The sequence below is a fragment of the Abramis brama genome, assembly GCF_963993115.1.
Source record: "Abramis brama genome assembly, chromosome: 19".
Taxonomy (NCBI): Eukaryota; Metazoa; Chordata; class Actinopteri; order Cypriniformes; family Leuciscidae; genus Abramis; species Abramis brama.
In genome coordinates, this window is record NC_139981.1 from 610,001 (window position 1) to 631,685 (window position 21,685).

General features: G+C 39.2%; 2 protein-coding genes across 3 annotated transcripts in view; one reads left to right on the forward strand and one right to left on the reverse strand.

Annotated features, from left to right (window-relative positions):
• The window catches only part of stk32c (serine/threonine kinase 32C), a 70,633-nt gene extending 66,220 nt beyond the window's left edge, over nucleotides 1–4,413 (reverse strand). For both annotated transcript variants that reach the window (XM_084093950.1, XM_084093949.1), the window contains exon 1: nucleotides 4,203–4,413. In XM_084093950.1, coding sequence (XP_083950076.1) covers nucleotides 4,203–4,284 — 82 coding nt within the window. In that variant the 5' untranslated portion in view covers nucleotides 4,285–4,413. The remainder of the gene's footprint in view (nucleotides 1–4,202) is intronic.
• A 954-nt stretch (nucleotides 4,414–5,367) lies between these two features.
• Nucleotides 5,368–20,641, forward strand: LOC311070189 (uncharacterized protein; the record flags this gene model as incomplete). Its single annotated transcript, XM_084093921.1, has 6 exons — nucleotides 5,368–5,484; nucleotides 6,973–7,103; nucleotides 11,324–11,382; nucleotides 12,501–12,626; nucleotides 14,859–14,997; nucleotides 20,449–20,641. 6 exons carry the CDS (start codon nucleotides 5,368–5,370, stop codon nucleotides 20,552–20,554), a joined length of 678 nt encoding a protein of 225 aa, XP_083950047.1. The 3' UTR covers nucleotides 20,555–20,641.
• Nucleotides 20,642–21,685: the final 1,044 nt, after the last annotated feature.

The following is a 21,685-nucleotide window of genomic DNA, read 5'->3' on the forward strand; positions in this document are numbered from 1 at the left end:
GGAGAGACTCAAGAAGAAGAGACAACATGTAGAAGCAACAGGACATTTCTGAATAATTAGTTGATGAATTTATGAAGCTTATGTGTAGTTATCTTCTAGTCATTGATTAGCATATTCTATCTTGATAATCTATAAATCGTGTTCCGGGGGCGGGGTTTATGTAAATTTTAGGGTTGGTGATGTCACTATCCCGGGAGGAGTGTGGTGTAGTCTCTACCAGCCGTTTGTTGTAGTTCTTAAAAAAAGATTTCTGTAAAAGCAAATATCTCCCTTTGCTTTGAACTTTGAGCGTCGTAACTTTGCAGATGTTGTTTATGCTCAAACAGCAACATTACACACTAACTAAAGTTAGAAAAGTCAAATCATAATCAACCAGCCCTTTAAATGTACGCTTAGATCTATCACAGTTATTGACCGTATACGGAAGTATGGAAACTTTTACCGTTAAAATCACGACCATTGTTTACAGTGTACGATCTTATCCTGAACAACACGACACAACTGAACTAAACACGACACAACTCGACACAACTCGACACAACTCGACACAACACCTCAACACCTCAACACCTCAACACAACACCTCAACACCTCAACACCTCAACACAACACCTCAACACCTCAACAACTCGACACAGCACAACTCGACACAGCACGACTCGACACAGCACGACTCGACACAGCACAAATCAACACAGCACAACTCAACACAGCACGACTCGACACAGCACGACTCGACACAGCACGACTCGACACAGCACAACTCGACACAGCACAAATCAACACAGCACAACTCAACACAGCACGACTCAACACATCTCTGACAGTAATTCCTCCTGGAGATTAAGAAACATTCATCAAACACTGTTTATCATCTATTGGATTGTCATAGATGATTGAAACTCCACAGATGTGCATCAACACTGTAATAAATTATTGGAGAACGTTCAGTCTTTACACGTTTAATTCAATGTGTTGCTGTTTCTTTATAATTCCTTTACAAGTAACTTCTGAATGAAAGCGGTCTCAGTTCATTTCAGTGCAGAATGTTCGTTGTTTCTTTGTCTGAATGTCCAGCAACACAATAACCTCAAAATGCCAAGGATGTCAGAACAGGCTTTATGAATCAATCCAACATTCAGAGGTTGCCTTGACAAACTGAGCTTTTCTAGTTTTCTAGCCATCCTTCTTTCCCTTGTTCTTCCAGCTGGAGTAATGTACATCAAAACAACAAAGCAATACACTTCCATATACTGGACTGTACAAAGAACACATTCATTCTTTAGTTTGATATGTCTCTCAGAGAACGAAAACATGTTCTGAGAAAGTTTTGCTAACATTCCCGTTAATTTATGAAAATGTTATTAACGTAAAGCGAATGTTAAGGAAACATTCCATTTTGCAAACATTATGGCAACGTTACTTTTGAATGTTCTCTGAACGTTCTGAAACAAGCAATATTTAAAAAATGTTAGATGATGAAAGTCCAACTACAATGTTTCAGAAATAACGCTCCATGAACGATGTATGAATAATGTTTGTGTGCTAATGTTTGAGAACATGATTAAAGACCTGAGAACTCTGAACATTCTATTAACATCACTGGGAGAACCTTTGTTCGTAACGACTCAACTCAACACAACTCAACTTGACAACACAACACACCTCAACACAACACAACGGAACTCAACAAGACTCGACTCAACACACAACTCAACAATTCAACACACCTCAACACAACTCCACTCACACGACTCAACTAAACACAATTCAACACAACTGAACGGAACTCAACACACCTGAACTCAACAACTCAACACAACACAACACAACACAACTCAACAACTCAACTCAACTCGACACGACTGATGACTCGACACGACTCAACACAACATCACAACACAACTGAACTCAACACGACTCGACACGACTTATGACTCGACATGAAACGACACGACTCAACACAACAACACAACTCGACACAACTCGACAACTCAACTAAACTAAACAACTCGACACACCTCAACACAACTCAACGGAACTCAACACAACTCAACGGAACTCAACACACCTCAACACACCTCAACTCAACACAACACAACACAACTCAACGGAACTCAACACACCTGAACTCAACAACTCAACACGACAACACAACTCAACACAACTCAACACAACACACCTCAACACAACTCAACGGAACTCAACACACCTCAACACACCTCAACTCAACAACTCAACACAACACAACACAACGGAACTCAACACACCTGAACTCAACAACTCAACACGACAACACAACTCAACACAACTCAACACAACTCAACACAACTCAACACAACTCAACACAACTCAACTCGACACCACAACACAACTCAACGGAACTCAACACGACAACACAACTCAACACAACTCGACACAACTCGACACAACTCGACACAACTCGACACAACATAACACAACTGAACTCAACACGACTCGACTTATGACTCGACATGAAACGACACAACTCAACACAACAACACAACTCGACAACTCAACTAAACTAAACAACTCGACACACCTCAACACACCTCAACACACCTCAACACACCTGAACTCAACAACTCAACACGACAACACAACTCAACACAACACAACACACCTCAACACACCTCAACACACCTCAACACACCTCAACACACCTCAACACACCTCAACACAACTCAACACAACTCAACACAACTCAACACAACACAACTGAACACAACTGAACTCAACAACTCAACAACTCAACATGACAACACAACTCAACACAACACAACACGACTCGACACAACTGAACTCAACACGACTCGACACGACTTACGACTCGACATGAAACGACACGACTCAACACAACAACACAACTCAACTAAACTAAACAACTCGACACACCTCGACACACCTCGACACACCTCGACACAACTGTAATTACGTCCACATTGATTAGCGCAGTGATTTTGCGTAACAGAGGTAAGTGTGAGTCAGTACTGTAACTAAATGGGTCATTCCACACTCGCTCCATATGATCATAAACCCACAGTGAACTGACCTCGTTTCTGGCGTTCGTGACACGTTCTGCCCTACAGCAGACTTCAGGTCTCGTCTTTCAATGTGACACATTCAGTTCCAGCACAATCCAACTGATAAATAACCATAATTCCCCTGGATTTCCATAATCCTCGCTAATGAACCAATTAAACAGCAAATGATGTAATTGGCAGGTTTTGTTCAAACAGACCGTAGCAGATCTCTAGTTCTCTACAGTCACATTGTTGCATGAATTGCATTTGAAATATAACACGCAATTTGCATTTGCGATGCGTAACTTCAGAACAATCAGTATGGTCTGTCTTCTGTATTTATGTGATAAGTATGGCATACTACACTTTGAAACATACAATACTCAGTAAAAGTGAACTTAGATGAAGAATAATGCATGTTTTACTATCAATAACCATTAATAAATGCACCAAGAAATATGAGAAATAAATACATATAGATTGTGGCTGCATTCTGAAACTCATAATCTGCATATAATACACTGCAAAAATGCTTTTCCTACTTCGCATTTTTTACTTGTTTCCAGTCTAAATATCTAAAAATTCTTAAATGAATATGCATTTACTAGATGAGTAAAATGCCATAAGATTTTATGTCTTGTTTTCCAAGGGAATTAATCAAAAGTGAGTTTTTGCTTAAAACAAGCAAAATTATCTTCCAATGGGGTCAGAAAAATAATCTTAATCCAAACAGAAACAGGATTATTTTTCTCACCCCATTGGAAGATAATTTTTCTTTTTTTAAGCAACTACTCACTTATTTCCCCAGAAAACAAGACATAATATCTTATTTTACTATTGTAAATGCATCTTGATTTTTTTTTTTTTTTTTTTTTTTTTTTTTTTTGATATTTGGACTGGAAACAAGACAAAAACACTATGTAAGAAAAGCATTTTCTGCAGTGTACAGATGACACACACATTTAGGTGTAAGCAAGCATTCACCAAACACCTAAAGCTCATCTGTCAGTCAGATGTTTCTCACTGCTGTTACATCAGAAACACTGCATCTAATGAACTGTTTAAAAGTCATAACCAGTGTTTAATAACGCCATGTTGCGAGTGCACGTGAGGTTTGGTGATGTTGTGAGTGTTATAATGTGCAGTTTGAGCTCTCACCATCCTCTTTGTCGTCGAACACGGGTCTCTTGGATGAACTGTTCGCTCCCATCCTCTTCTTCCACTTTCCCCAGTGAAACATTGATGCTCTGATCTCATTCCTTTCAGCGCGACTGAACCTGATGCTGCTGATGCTCTAAAACACGAGCATCTGTGAGTGAGGAACACCGAGGATCTGCTCCAGAGATCACACACACACACATACACACACACAGACTCGAACTGAATACGAGCTTCAGCGCCGGCGCGTTTATATGAACCTCCCCTGCGCGAGACTCGGGCACGCGCGCGCGCTCGCGACACTGAACTGTACAAATGGTTTTTGTCTTTTTTTTTTTTCTGGTGATGTTTTTTTATTATTATTTTTTATTATTGCAATAACAATAACAATAGGGGAATACAGAGTCATACAACTTAATGACATATGAACGTAATGACATATGAACGTAATGACTGTATACAGTTTTTGTTAATATTTCAGTTTGTATTTTGATATTTTCTATTTCATTTTTAATTAAAGTTAGTCATTTTGTTATTTTAGTAATTTTGTAGTTGTTTAAAATGTTAAAATGTAGTTGTTATGTTTTTTTTTTTACTTGGTAGAAATGTTGCCTTGGCAACTAGCTGTTTAATATATATATATATATATTTTATTTATTTTTTATTTTTTATTTCAGGTAGGCCTATATAAAATGTTTTTATAGTTTTAGTTAACTAGTTTAATAACCCTGCTGATCGTAAAAAAAAAAATAAAAAAATGGAACTTCACAAAGATGAGATTTTTTTCGTTCTTTATAATACAGCCTAATATTTTTGACATTAATAATTATGCTTTACCACATTTATGCATTTTATTACATGGCCAAACATTTAGTCAGAATAAATACTTCATATAGACCTATTCTATTGACAATTACTTCATTATGGGGTATTTTCTTTAATTTTTACTTTTATGTTTTGGTTTAAATAACTGTACTTTGCTGTTTCACAGATAAATTATTAAGATTCCTTCTCTGTTTATTTCAAACGCGTTTGGATGTTTGTCCTTCTACGCTCACCGTAGTGGTTTCGCTTTCATGTGCCGTCACCATAGCAACGACTCACAACATCCCATCCGACAGTCAGATGTAAATATTAGCCTACACCATAACCTTTCAACAGGAATATGATCGATTATGATCACGAGAGCCTCGACTGTGCAGAAAGAGCAGTGGTGCTGCACATGCGCAGAAGAGGACTGAAGAACATCTCAGATTCTGTGCTCCAGATGACGCATCTACAGGTGATTTTAAACATTAATACACACATAAAACATTAACAACTATAACAAGACATCCAAAAAGATAGTAACTTAAAGGAAATCAGGTTTACAATACATAAGGAAAGAAAAGAAAAAGGAAAACAACAGGCAATAGATATAATACTATTGATTTAAATAGAAATGAAGAAAATAAACAAATAAATCATTAATTAGCATTTAAATAAAGACAGCATATAATTTCAAATTTCAATAAGCTTCAACTCTTTAGCGTATAAGATTGTCTCTCTACATTTTTTGTTATTTGTACATTGGAGAGACTCAATATATTAATGAAAATCAGCCATAAAGACCTTCAGACAAGGTTTAGAATGATTTATTTTACTTTTATGAATATAAAACTTACCAAATAATATCATATGGTTCATCATAAAATTGACAGAAGCATCTTTTGATTCAAAATATGTAATAACATCATTGGATGTTATTTCACAATTATAACCAGAATTCTGTTGAACTTGTACAGATAAGTCTTCCCAGAAGTTTTTAGAATGGTAACGCTCACAAAAGAGATTTTTCTGACTGATCTGAACAAAATGAGCAAATTTCATCAATATCCATACATTTTTGATAAAGTATAATTTTTATTTTAACATAAAAATTATGAAGAATTTTCAAATGTAATTCCCGAATTTTGTTAGCTATATACAAAACCGAAAAGGAAGCAGCCAAGCTTTTTTCCAAATGATCTCTTGGAAAATAACATTCCAGAATAATGTCCCACAGGGGATCGATGCACTCCTTCAGGCTGATCGCATCGTGACGTCATTTCCGGTACAGTTCTAGCTCATGAAAGTGCGTATCTAAAGCACAAATTGTATTTATCGTGCAATTTATACGTAATTTTTTTTTGCACGTGCATATGATACGCAGTTTTACCGTGCATATGATACGTAATTTATGGCGTGTAATACCTACTCCACACCACTAATCCTACAATGCAGAAATGCTTTTCTTACTTAGTATTTTTGTCTTATTTCCAGTCCAAATATCAAAAAATTCTAAAATCAAGATGCATTTATACATAGATATAATGTCTTGTTTTCTGGGGAAATAAATACAAATTAAGTTTTTACTTAAAAAAAGCAAAATTATCTGCCAATGGGGTAAGAAAAATAATCTTGTTTATGTTTGAATTAAGATTATTTCTGTCACCCCATTGGCAGATAATGTACTTGTTTTAAGATTAATTCCCCTGGAAAACAAGACTTACAATCTTATGGCATTTTACTCATCTAGTAAATGCATCTTGATTTAAGAATTTCTAGATATTTGGACTGGAAACAAGACAAAAATACTGAGTAAGAAAAGCATTTCTGCAGTGTACGTAAGGGGTTAGTGCGTATCATATGCACGTAAAAACTCTTTTTTGCGTATAAATTGCACGATAAATACAATTCGTGCTGTAGATCCGCACTTTCATGAGATGGTGTTGGATATTCTGTGTTGTAGAGCCTATATCTGGAGGGTAATGAGATCTGCGGGCTCCCGGAGCGCTTCTTCAGCAGTTTCCCGTCTCTGCTCTGGCTGGATGTGAGGAATAATCAGATCTCAGCTCTTCCAGCCGCTGTCGGACAGCACATGTGAGTCAAACTAGTGTTTTAAAGGAATAGTCCGTGTTAAATAGTTCCGTTCCACTGCGCTACTTTCCCATTGGTCATATAATGGTACATGCACTTTTACAAGTTGATTGTACTGAAATGTGTGTTGGCAGTGCCTGTACACAACCATCATAAAATGATAAAAATCCATCCAGTGTTTTTTTTTAATCTCCTTATATGTTTGACCCTCTCTGAAATCAAGCCGTTCGATTTTGTGACGTCACAAAATCGACGCCCCTCCCACTATTGTGATTGACAGCAGCGTTTCAACACAGACCCGCCCTCGCTCGTGAGCGAGCTGTCAATCATAGTGCATTGATATGCTGGAGAAGAATGGCGTCGTCTAAGCGATTGTGGCGTTCTGTTCTTGGGTGTAATAAGGAACACAGCAGTCATTTTGATGTTTTTATGGAATATTCCCAAAGCATTGACGCCGGGATTCCCTCGGGATTCCCCACGATCAACATCCATGCTATCATGTTTGCGTGAATCATTTCACCAGACTGCTTTACAAACGAGGATCAGTAAAGCTGGTTATTTGCTAAGAAGCTGCTCCTGAAAAAAGGATCGGTACCAACTATTTGTGTTCGTGCTGCACCTCCAGAAGAAGAAGTGAGTGTAACGTTTTATTAACCTTTATATTAATCTTTATATTAATCTTTGCAAATCGCTTGCTGCACGCTTCATGATGAATGCGGCTGTTTACACTCAGGGTACATTACGGCATGTTTTCTATGTACGACGTTCTCAATATAATTCATAATCCCACGTTTATAATGAACAACGCGTTATGGTTATTGTGTTATTGTGTTACAAACGGTGTCCGCACAGAACAGAGGGGTGGGGTGAGCAAAGCTCATTATCATTTAAAGACACATGCACTTAAACGGCGTGCTGAAAACAGCTGTTTTTGACCAGGTAAAATTAGTGTTTTCTTTCAATACTAATGAGAATTTTTAATTAAAGTACATTACAAACTTTTAATTTAGACCCTAAAGAATCATATTAGCTTGTACAAAAATGGCATTATATGACCCCTTTAAAAACGCTCAAGGTTGTATTTTTCTGTCCCTCTAGTGGTTAAAACACAGAACTGCATGCATTTTGCAGAAGAACATTGTTTTGGTTGTGCTTTGGATGAATATGTCTCATAAAACATATGGAGATCTCAAACTGACTAGAAGACAATAAAACACCTTTCTCTCCTGTTGAGTGATAAAACACTATCATCTCCGCAACGCTTTTACAACATTTACAAATCCCTTTTCTCCAGCAGACTCTCCTCTGTTCCGCGTTTGTTTAAAACGTGTGATTCTCCAGAGGTTAAAAGTAGCCGGAGCAACTTTTCTCGATTTACGGATGTGACGAGTGACGTATGAGACAATTTCCCGCCAAAACCATCCCGACAGCTGTATAATATAAACACTTATAACAGGCTTACCATAGTGAGTCAGGGTAAGACAAATAAACAATTTTGGAAGAAGGATTGGTGATGTATTGACTCATTATTTCAATTTTGTTAAAGTCCCCCTGTAGTCAATAATTATATCCATGGTTCGAATTACGTGGGAGCCAGTGGGAGCTGAGCTCCCATAGAGAGAGGATGAGCTCCCATGAAAGCAGTAAAATCATACACCTGTGGGGGTCTCTAAAAATCATCAGCACCATTATTTTAAATTACAAATAAAGCACTATTTCGTTCAGACTACTGTAGCGTGACTTAAAAGATAGGACAAGATGCCAAACACATGGATCTTGCGGGATCTCGGATCGTCATCACACTACATCCTTATGCTTCGCTTTCTGCCAGGACTTTTACTGACTTTTCTCAACTCACAGAAGTGACGTCAACGCCCGATCTAGCAGTAGCATAACCCATCAGGCAAGTGTTATTTTAGCATAGGCGTAATTTGCGGGTGGGACATGTCGCCACCACTTTTTGCCAAGGTCGATATTGTCCCCTCCACTTTTGAAACATCTCGCGGCACGAATGTACCAATACAAATAAATAAAACATCTTCAGTTAACTAGCAGAGCATTCATTTAGTTCGTTTGTTAAATAAGAGGCGATCTAGCGCTGAAATGTGTTGTTTTTGAAATCAAGTGATCAAAATGCTCATTGCCGCTGCGATCAGTGGTGCGGATACTGTGTTCTCTTGTTGCTCGCGCACAGTCTTCACTCGGACGCGCGCTTCAATCCGTTGTGGAGACTCTCTATTCGTTCCGGTGAAATTACAAAACAAAATGCACACAAACGTGTCCTTGCCTGATATACAACCACTGATAAACATAATCGGCTATACGAGTGCGGATTAGAACCCAGAACCTCTGACACGCTTGGCAAAAGTTCTTCCACTGGATATATAACAACACATATTAGACTTCATTAAATGACAAATTAAACCAAATGTACTATTTAAATTGAATTGTGTTAGCAACGCTTTTTTATTAAACATTTTTATTTATTTACATTAGTAAGCTACACCGCGCCTGCTCATAGGCTACTTTTTTTTCTTTTTTTAAAGAGACCCCCACAAAGATTAAATCATAATTCGAACCCATATCCCTTAAAACTCATCTTTGATCACCAAAATGACCTAATTAAATGTGTTTTTTCCTTGAAAAAATGTCTTCATGTCTTAAAATATCCTGAATGTAACTCGACACCCTTGCCTCATTTAGTATGTGCGGTTCTATGAATATGCAAATGAGCCCCGCCTCCACTCACTCACTCAGCTCAGAGATCCACTGGTTGACGATCACACGTTGATCTGATTGGTTACAAGGTAGTTTGTGACGTCAGAAACACCAGCGATTTCAAAGCGTGTTTTTGAGACTGTCTTTGGTTCACTGCAGTTTTAAGGAGGAAATACTCAGCAATGGAGTCGACTTATGAATTTACACATGGTTTGTCTTAAAGCACATTAAAAACACCACATAGACACATAAACAACATTAAAAGCTGGATTTTCACCACAGGGAGACTTTAACTTTGAAAAAGTTACACAGTGCAGCTTTAAAAGAAGTTCATCTTTTATAAACGCTCCTCGAGACGTTGCATTTTTCACCCTTTCCACTGTTTTCAGGTCAGGTCTACATTCAGGTCAGTAGAACGAACAAAAGCACAAAGTCTAGAGACGCGTTTTTTAAAAGTTGAACTTCTTTTAACTCGAGCGCTGCACTTTTAGAACGCCGTGTCACGAGCGAGACGCAACGGTTAAATAAATACAAAAAGACAAAAAATATAACGATGATGATGTGATGATTTTATCATGCAACAAGAGAGAGTGGGGTGATATGAAAGAAACAAGCACAGATATGAAGGAAATCATAGTCTTCCTCTGTAGTTTTGTCTCATTTTCCAGTATAAAGTTAATCTTATTTCAAGATACATTTATTTGAGAAGGAAAATTACTTACTAGTCGTTTTGTGAAAAGTGTAGTGCAGACAAATAATCAGTAACACTTTACTTAAAGCCTTTTATATAATGAATTATAAAAGTTTTTTAATGCATTAATTATGTCTTCTTATAATGCATTGTATGATCTCATGAATAATTATAACCACAGTTATAATACCTTCTGTCGTGTCTTTAAAAAGTGAAGCATTGAAACACACGACAAACAACCAATTTCAGATGTAACAAGGAATCTGCAAATATTATAATGCATTTTAACTTTGGTTACAATTATTTATTAAAAGATATACTGCATTATAACATACATTATGAATATCTGTATACTGCATTAAACATAAAGCCTTTAAATAAAGTGTTTCCATATGATCTTGTTTTTACGTTTATTTTTCTGACTCCGTTGGCTGATATTTGTTCTTGTTTTAAGCTCAAACTCACTTCATTTTAATACATTTTTCAGAAAGCAAGACTTAATATCTTCAGTAATTTTTCTTCTTCTCCAGTAAATGTATCTTGATTTAAGAATGTTTAGATATTAGTGCTGGAAAACAGACAGAAACACTGAAGAAAAACATAATTTTATTTGCGGTGTGATCAATTTTACAGCTTTAGACACAAATATTATATCACAGAATCATTGCATTTTCAGTGTAAAAATGCTGTTCTTCCTGAGGTTTTCTGTCTTATTTTCCAGCACAAATATCTAAACATTCCTAAATCAATATTAAGGCATTAATTCTTACGATTTTAGATATTTGTGCATGTTTTATCAACTCTTGTGTTTAAGGTGCTTGAAGACGTTCCTCTTGGAGGGAAACCCGATCACAGCGCTTCCCCCGGAGCTGGGTACGTCACGTCACGTCTCCTTCATTTATACAGCGCTTTAACAATATAACAAAGCTTAAAAAATTAATAAAAGTATAGCCACGCCTCCGACGGCCCACCCACGGGCCGATGCTAGCTAACAGGTTAACAATATAGACTGTTTCACAGCAGCTTTACAGTGATAACAGGAGATTACAGTAGCAGAGATTGTTTTGGCTTTACAGCAGATCTAGAATAGAGTTATTGTCCAGATAAAGTTAGTTTTGATTGATTCACTTCCGTTGTAGAGATCATTAGTTATTAACTCAGGGGCCGCTAACACACACCGTTCTCACAGAAAACAGAAACTTTGAATGTGTTCTGGCTGTTCATTCACACACAACAGTGTTCGAGAACGCAAACTGTGAAACAGGATCCAAGGTGAACTCTAAAAAATGCTGGGTTGTTTTAACTCAATTTTGGGTAAAATATGGACAAACCCAAACACTGGGTTAAAAATTTAATTTAAAATTTTAACCCAACCGCTGGGTTTGTATTTGACCCAAAGTTGTGTTGAAACAACCCAGCATGTAAGCGGTGAAAAATGTTAAAAAATGTTATCATCTCTGTGTAAGATTCATAAACCCGAATCTGCGTCTAATATCACACAGAGGACACACTGCAAAAAATGCTCTTCTTACTCAGTATTTTTGTCTTGTTTTCAGTCCAAATATCAAACATTTCTTAAATCAAGATCCATTTACTAAAGTAGTAAAATGCCATAAGATATTATGTCTTGTTTTCTGGGGAAATAAGTAAAAATTAAGTGAGTTGTTGCTTAAAACAAGCAAAATTATCTGCCAATGAGGTGAGAAAAATAATCCGGTTTCTGTTTGAATTAAGATTATTCTTCTGACCCCATTGGCAGATCATTTTGCTTTTTTTTTAAGCATCAATTCACTTAATTTTGATTAATTCCCCCCGACAAGACATAATATCTTATGGCATTTTACTCATCTAGTAAATGCATCTTGATTAAGAATTCTTAGATATTTGGACTGGAAACAAGACAAAAATACTAAGAAAAGCATTTTTTGCAGTGCGTGATGAAGATGAAGATGAAGATGTGTGTGTGATGTGACTCTTCTCTTCTTCTACAGGGAATCTGATCTCACTGAAGGCTTTGAGTCTGAGGAACTGCCCGCTCACTTTCCCTCCTCGAGACGTTCTGGACCTCGGCCTGCCGAAGATCCTACAGTACCTGCGATGTGCTCAACTAGGTGAAGGTGAAAACCACCTGTGTGTGTGTGTGTGTGTGTGTGTGTGTGCTTGCCATCTGTGGCTTTGGATAAAAAGCATGGCCTGCCTCAAAAATAGCTCCTTGCCCTGGTTCTGCCTGACGGGTGTGAGTCTCTGTTCCCTTGGAGACGCTGAGATTCTGGCGCTTCCAGTCCAGCGAAAGCCATCAATAACCCCGTATATACACTGCAAAAATACTCTTCTTACTCAGTATTTCTGTCTTGTTTCCAGTCCAAATATCTAAAGATTCTTAAATCAAGAAGCATTTACTAGATGAGTAAAATGACAAGATATTATGTCTTGTTTTCTGGGGGAATTAATCAAAATGAAGTGAGTTGTTGCTTAAAACAAGCTGCCAATGGAGTGAGAAGAATAATCTTAATTCAAACAGAAACCGGATTATTTTTCTCACCCCATTGTCAGATAATTTGGCTTGTTTTAAGCAACAACTCACTTAATTTTTATTTATTTCCCCAGAAGACAAGGCATAATATTTTATGGCATTTTACTCATCTAGTAAATGCTTCTTGATTTAAGATTTTTTTAGATATTTAGACTGGAAACCAGACAAAAATACTGAGTAAGAAAAGCATTTTTGCAGTGTAGACTCTGACTCTAATTACACTAACGAGTGTTCAACTAGGCTCTCATCTGATTATGCGTTATTATGGGGAACGATGCTGAGATCTTAATGAGGCTGAAGATGAAAATCAAACGATCAGCAGGAACACTAGCCTAAAAACTGAAGTTTATTACATGATTTTCCTCTCTGGTCCTCTCTCGAATTTCAGTTTTATTTTCTACACTGCAAAAAATGCTTTTCTTACTCAGTATTTCTGTCTTGTTTCCAGTCCAAATATCAAAAAAATTCTTAAATCAAGATGCATTTACTAGATGAGTAAAATGACATTAGATGTCCTGTTTTTCGGGGGAATAAATCAAAATTAAGTGAGTTGATGCTTAAAAAAAAGCAAAATGATCTGCCAATGCGGTCAGAAAAATAATCTTAATTCAAACAGAAACAGGATTATTTTTCTCAACCCATTGTCAGATAATTTGCTTGTTTTAAACAAAAACTCACTTCATTTTGATTTATTTCCCCAGAAAACAAGACATAATATCTTATGTCATTTTTACTACTTTAGTAAATGGATCTTGATTTAAGAAATGTTTGATATTTGGACTGGAAACAAGACAAAAATACTAAGTAAGAAAAGCATTTTTTGCAGTATACTAACTAAAACAATTTTCTTATCTGTTTTAATCTCATACCTTTAATTAAGTATATCAATTAAAAAATGTTCAGTCATAACTTTTATTTATAATGTCACAATTTTGACTTTATCTCATAATTTTGATTTAGTATGTCATAATTTTGAATTTATCTCATAATTCTGTCATAATTTCAACATTTTGTCAATTATGACTGTCATAATTTCAACATTTTGTCATAATTTTGATTTAGTGTCATACTTTTGACTTTAAATCTAATTATTTTGATTAAGTATGTCATAATTTTGACTCTAATCTCATAATTTTGATTTAGTATGTCATAATTTCGACATTTTGTCATAATTTCAACTTTTTATATCATAATTCTTACTGTTGTAATTTCAACATTTTGTCATAATTTTGATTGTGTGATAATTTTGACTTTAAATCTCATTTCAATTTAGTATGTCATAATTTAAATTTTTTATCTCAATTTCAATTTATCTCATAATTAACTTTAATCTCATAATGTTCATTTAATATGTCATCATTTTGACTTTTCATCTCATAATTAAGAAGCTAATATTAAAACATCTTAATTATTATAAAATTTTGTATTTTGTAAAAAAAATTAAAAACTGTATTATAGTGTCAGTATTAGTTAACATTAACAACACTGGATTGAAACCATTTGAAACGTTGAAAAATATTAAGAGTTTTATGTGTGAGAAGTCATTTAGTGATCAAAGCACTAGTAAATAGATATTTGCATCTGATTTAAGAATGTTTTGATATTTGTGCTGGAAAAGCAGACAGAAACACTGAGGCAGAAGATGATTTTAGTGTAATACTGATGAGTGACAACAAAAAACACTAATAAATGAAGTTTTCATGTTAAAAGTAAGCTGAGCGTGACCTCGATGCTCATGTTTGATTATAATCTCGTCTCGTGTGTGTGTGTGTGTGTGTGTGTGTGTATGTGTGTGTGTGTGTGTGTGTGTGTTCAGAATCAGAGGTGGACAAGCTGTGTTTCTCCAGTCTGGACGTGTGTGAGGAGGACAATCCCGATATCCAGATCTTCCAGGAGCTTCGGCACAGGATCATCCTGATGGAGAGGAATGAATTACACACACACACCAGAAGCAGGTACTGACACACACCTGAAGCAGGTACTGACACACACCTGAAGCAGGTACTGACACACACCTGAAGCAGGTACTGACACACACCTGAAGCAGGTACTGACACACACCTGAAGCAGGTACAGACACACACCTGAAGCAGGTACAGACACACACCTGAAGCAGGTACAGACACACACCTGAAGCAGGTACTGACACACACCTGAAGCAGGTACAGACACACACCTGAAGCAGGTACAGACACACACCTGAAGCAGGTACTGACACACACCTGAAGCAGGTACAGACACACACCAGAAGCAGGTACTGACACACACCTGAAGCAGGTACAGACACACACCTGAAGCAGGTACTGACACACACCTGAAGCAGGTACTGACACACACACCTGAAGCAGGTACAGACACACACCTGAAGCAGGTACTGACACACACCTGAAGCAGGTACAGACACACACCTGAAGCAGGTACAGACACACACCTGAAGCAGGTACTGACACACACCTGAAGCAGGTACTGACACACACCTGAAGCAGGTACTGACACACACACCTGAAGCAGGTACAGACACACACCTGAAGCAGGCACTGACACACACCTGAAGCAGGTACAGACACACACCTGAAGCAGGTACAGACACACACCTGAAGCAGGTACTGACACACACCTGAAGCAGGTACTGACACACACACCTGAAGCAGGTACAGACACACACCAGAAGCAGGTACTGACACACACACCTGAAGCAGGTACAGACACACACCTGAAGCAGGTACTGACACACACCTGAAGCAGGTACTGACACACACACCTGAAGCAGGTACAGACACAAACACCTGAAGCAGGTACAGACACACACCAGAAGCAGGTACTGACACACACACCTGAAGCAGGTACAGACACACACCTGAAGCAGGTACTGACACACACCTGAAGCAGGTACAGACACACACCAGAAGCAGGTACTGACACACACCAACACACCTGAAGCAGGTACAGACACACACCAGAAGCAGGTACTGACACACACCTGAAGCAGGTACTGACACACACCAGAAGCAGGTACTGACACACACCTGAAGCAGGTACTGACACACACCAGAAGCAGGTACTGACACACACCTGAAGCAGGTACTGACACACACCAGAAGCAGGTACTGACACACACACCTGAAGCAGGTACAGACACACACCTGAAGCAGGTACAGACACACACCTGAAGCAGGTACTGACACACACCTGAAGCAGGTACTGACACACACCAGAAGCAGGTACTGACACACACCTGAAGCAGGTACTGACACACACCTGAAGCAGGTACTGACACACACCAGAAGCAGGTACTGACACACACCTGAAGCAGGTACTGACACACACCAGAAGCAGGTACTGACACACACCTGAAGCAGGTACAGACACACACCTGAAGCAGGTACTGACACACACCTGAAGCAGGTACAGACACACACCAGAAGCAGGTACTGACACACACACCTGAAGCAGGTACAGACACACACCTGAAGCAGGTACTGACACACACCTGAAGCAGGTACAGACACACACCTGAAGCAGGTACTGACACACACCTGAAGCAGGTACAGACACACACCAGAAGCAGGTACTGACACACACACCTGAAGCAGGTACAGACACACACACCTGAAGCAGGTACTGACACACACCTGAAGCAGGTACTGACACACACCAGAAGCAGGTACTGACACACACCTGAAGCAGGTACTGACACACACCAGAAGCAGGTACTGACACACACCTGAAGCAGGTACAGACACACACCTGAAGCAGGTACTGACACACACCTGAAGCAGGTACAGACACACACCAGAAGCAGGTACTGACACACACACCTGAAGCAGGTACAGACACACACCTGAAGCAGGTACTGACACACACCTGAAGCAGGTACTGACACACACACCTGAAGCAGGTACAGACACACACCTGAAGCAGGTACAGACACACACCAGAAGCAGGTACTGACACACACACCTGAAGCAGGTACAGACACACACCTGAAGCAGGTACTGACACACACCTGAAGCAGGTACAGACACACACCTGAAGCAGGTACTGACACACACCTGAAGCAGGTACAGACACACACCAGAAGCAGGTACTGACACACACACCTGAAGCAGGTACAGACACACACCTGAAGCAGGTACTGACACACACCTGAAGCAGGTACAGACACACACCTGAAGCAGGTACTGACACACACCTGAAGCAGGTACAGACACACACCTGAAGCAGGTACTGACACACACCTGAAGCAGGTACTGACACACACACCTGAAGCAGGTACAGACACACACCAGAAGCAGGTACTGACACACACACCTGAAGCAGGTACAGACACACACCTGAAGCAGGTACTGACACACACCTGAAGCAGGTACTGACACACACACCTGAAGCAGGTACAGACACAAACACCTGAAGCAGGTACAGACACACACCAGAAGCAGGTACTGACACACACACCTGAAACAGGTACAGACACACACCTGAAGCAGGTACTGACACACACCTGAAGCAGGTACAGACACACACCAGAAGCAGGTACTGACACACACCAACACACCTGAAGCAGGTACAGACACACACCAGAAGCAGGTACTGACACACACCTGAAGCAGGTACTGACACACACCAGAAGCAGGTACTGACACACACCTGAAGCAGGTACTGACACACACCAGAAGCAGGTACTGACACACACCTGAAGCAGGTACTGACACACACCAGAAGCAGGTACTGACACACACACCTGAAGCAGGTACAGACACACACCTGAAGCAGGTACAGACACACACCTGAAGCAGGTACTGACACACACCTGAAGCAGGTACAGACACACACCAGAAGCAGGTACTGACACACACCTGAAGCAGGTACTGACACACACCAGAAGCAGGTACTGACACACACCTGAAGCAGGTACTGACACACACCAGAAGCAGGTACTGACACACACCTGAAGCAGGTACTGACACACACCTGAAGCAGGTACTGACACACACCAGAAGCAGGTACTGACACACACCTGAAGCAGGTACTGACACACACCAGAAGCAGGTACTGACACACACCTGAAGCAGGTACAGACACACACCTGAAGCAGGTACTGACACACACCTGAAGCAGGTACAGACACACACCAGAAGCAGGTACTGACACACACACCTGAAGCAGGTACAGACACACACCTGAAGCAGGTACTGACACACACCTGAAGCAGGTACAGACACACACCTGAAGCAGGTACTGACACACACCTGAAGCAGGTACAGACACACACCAGAAGCAGGTACTGACACACACACCTGAAGCAGGTACAGACACACACACCTGAAGCAGGTACTGACACACACCTGAAGCAGGTACTGACACACACCAGAAGCAGGTACTGACACACACCTGAAGCAGGTACTGACACACACCAGAAGCAGGTACTGACACACACCTGAAGCAGGTACAGACACACACCTGAAGCAGGTACTGACACACACCTGAAGCAGGTACAGACACACACCAGAAGCAGGTACTGACACACACACCTGAAGCAGGTACAGACACACACCTGAAGCAGGTACTGACACACACCTGAAGCAGGTACTGACACACACACCTGAAGCAGGTACAGACACACACCTGAAGCAGGTACAGACACACACCAGAAGCAGGTACTGACACACACACCTGAAGCAGGTACAGACACACACCTGAAGCAGGTACTGACACACACCTGAAGCAGGTACAGACACACACCTGAAGCAGGTACTGACACACACCTGAAGCAGGTACAGACACACACCAGAAGCAGGTACTGACACACACACCTGAAGCAGGTACAGACACACACCTGAAGCAGGTACTGACACACACCTGAAGCAGGTACAGACACACACCTGAAGCAGGTACTGACACACACCTGAAGCAGGTACAGACACACACCAGAAGCAGGTACTGACACACACACCTGAAGCAGGTACAGACACACACCTGAAGCAGGTACTGACACACACCTGAAGCAGGTACTGACACACCTGAAGCAGGTACAGACACACACCTGAAGCAGGTACAGACACACACCAGAAGCAGGTACTGACACACACACCTGAAGCAGGTACAGACACACACCTGAAGCAGGTACTGACACACACCTGAAGCAGGTACTGACACACACACCTGAAGCAGGTACAGACACACACACCTGAAGCAGGTACAGACACACACCAGAAGCAGGTACTGACACACACACCTGAAGCAGGTACAGACACACACCTGAAGCAGGTACTGACACACACCTGAAGCAGGTACAGACACACACCAGAAGCAGGTACTGACACACACCAACACACCTGAAGCAGGTACAGACACACACCAGAAGCAGGTACTGACACACACACCTGAAGCAGATACAGACACACACCAGAAGCAGGTACTGACACACACACCTGAAGCAGATACAGACACACACCTGAAGCAGGTACTGACACACACCTGAAGCAGGTACAGACACACACCTGAAGCAGGTAAAAATACCTGCTTCAATGGGGTAAGAAAAATAATCTTAATCCAAACTGAAACAAGATTATTTTTCTTACTCCATTGGCAGATAATTTTGCTCGTTTTAAGCAAAAACTCACTTAATTTTGATTTATTTCTCCAGAAAACAAGACATAATATCTTATGGCATTTTACTCATCTAGTAAATGCATCTTGATTTAAGAATCTTTAGATATTTGGACTGGAAACAAGACAAAAATACTAAGTAAGAGAAGCATGTTTTGCAGTGAGTGTTCAGCGCACCACCGTTTCTGTTTCACAGCCCTGATTTAATTAGAACGAGAAACTGCAGATGCTTTATTAGATTCTGCTGCTTATTAAACTTCATACAGGTGTCTGGGAACGCAACTGTATATTCATATCAATCTATCACTACAATTTATATTGAGAGCATTGCAGTTTGAGTGAAATGGGAACAAAACCTGCAGATCATGTTCTGAAGAACATCTGAAGGAGTCACATGATCAACGACACACTCATTTACATAAAATATGCTTCTTCTTTTTTTTACAAAAGCAGTCCGTCAATATCTGTAATGTACAATGCCAGGATTATTAGACATCTGACATTTGATTAGTCATGAGAAATAAGATTTCTTCTTTTTTTAAAATCAGAATTGTTCCCTGTTTTAATTTAGTATAAGGATTCAATTTGATTAATGAATTACTATTATTTATATACTGTTATAGCATTTATTAATCATTTCACACAAAGAAGCATGAAGTCACTTCATTTTGGATGTATTTGAATATATATTTGATATTAAGAATGTTTATATTTGTGGAGATGATGTATGGCTGTATTCCTGGTGTTTCTGAGGCCTGTTCTTCGTGTGTGTGTGTGTGTGTGTGTGTGTGTTTTAGAGTCCAGCATCTGCTAAACGATCAGAGAAATCGTCACACACAGAAAGATCTGGAAGAAGAAGAGACCAGGTTCACATTCACATCTTTACCTTCATCTGGAAGATAAAAGCATTTGATGTGCAGTGAAAACAGACTGTACAAATTTATTCAAAATGCTCATGAAAAAATAAAAAATTATCGTTTTTAATGCAAAACAGCTAACATTATAAATGGACCTTCAGGGGAAAATGAATTATAATAAAATGTTGCATGAAATGAACACTTTAAATATCATATAAATGTATTTATAAATACAGATGAGTGTTATATAATTGAGTGTTACATAATGTGATATGGAAACTGTAAGAGTCTTATTGTTGTGTTCTGACACTGAAAAAATGTGTCAAATTTAAATTCTTTCAAAATTGAGTTTATGCTTAAAACAATAACTAATATCTGCCAATGGAGTCAGAAAAATAAACTTTATTCAAAGGGAAAATATAATAAGATATTTGTTACTGTTTAAAGCACAAACTCACTTCATTTTGATGCATTTTTCATATAATTTTGCTTCTTCTCCAGTATATATATCTTGATTTAAGAATGTTTATATATTAGTGCTGGAAAACCAGACAGACTGAGGAAGAACCTCATGTTTTTGCGGTGATGCTGCTGTGTGTTATTTCTGTGCCACTACTGTCATCAAACAATAATGACTAACAAAAGTTATTTATAAAAATAATCCTCCTGCCGTGTCATTGGTCAGTCAAACAGATAGTCCCGCCCCCAGACTCGTGTGATTGGCTGAGCAGAATCTGACAGATTCTCAGGGTTCTGAAAGTGTCACAGTGTTTCACTCTTCAGGAAGTCAAACTGTCAATGACAATATCACAGCATTGCATACAACAACTCACAAAACTAAAAGCAACAGGCTTCATACAGTGTCTGTGAGGAGAACACGTGACCCAGTGTTGATTTCTCAAGGTTCAGCACATCTTCAGAGACACGTGATTGATGGAGTTCAGGAGCAACTGTGTGTTTGTACTGACATCATGTGGTTAGTTGAGGAACTTACAGCCAGTGTTGAGCTTTACTTTCCCTGTAGAAGCTTTGTTTCTCCTGCGCAAATCATATAAATACATCTTTTTATCTCACAATTCTAACCCTTATTTTTCAATCATTCAGAATTGTGAGATATATACTTTGCAATTGTAAGAAAAAAAGTCAAATTGTGAGATAGATGCATGTTTTTATTCCG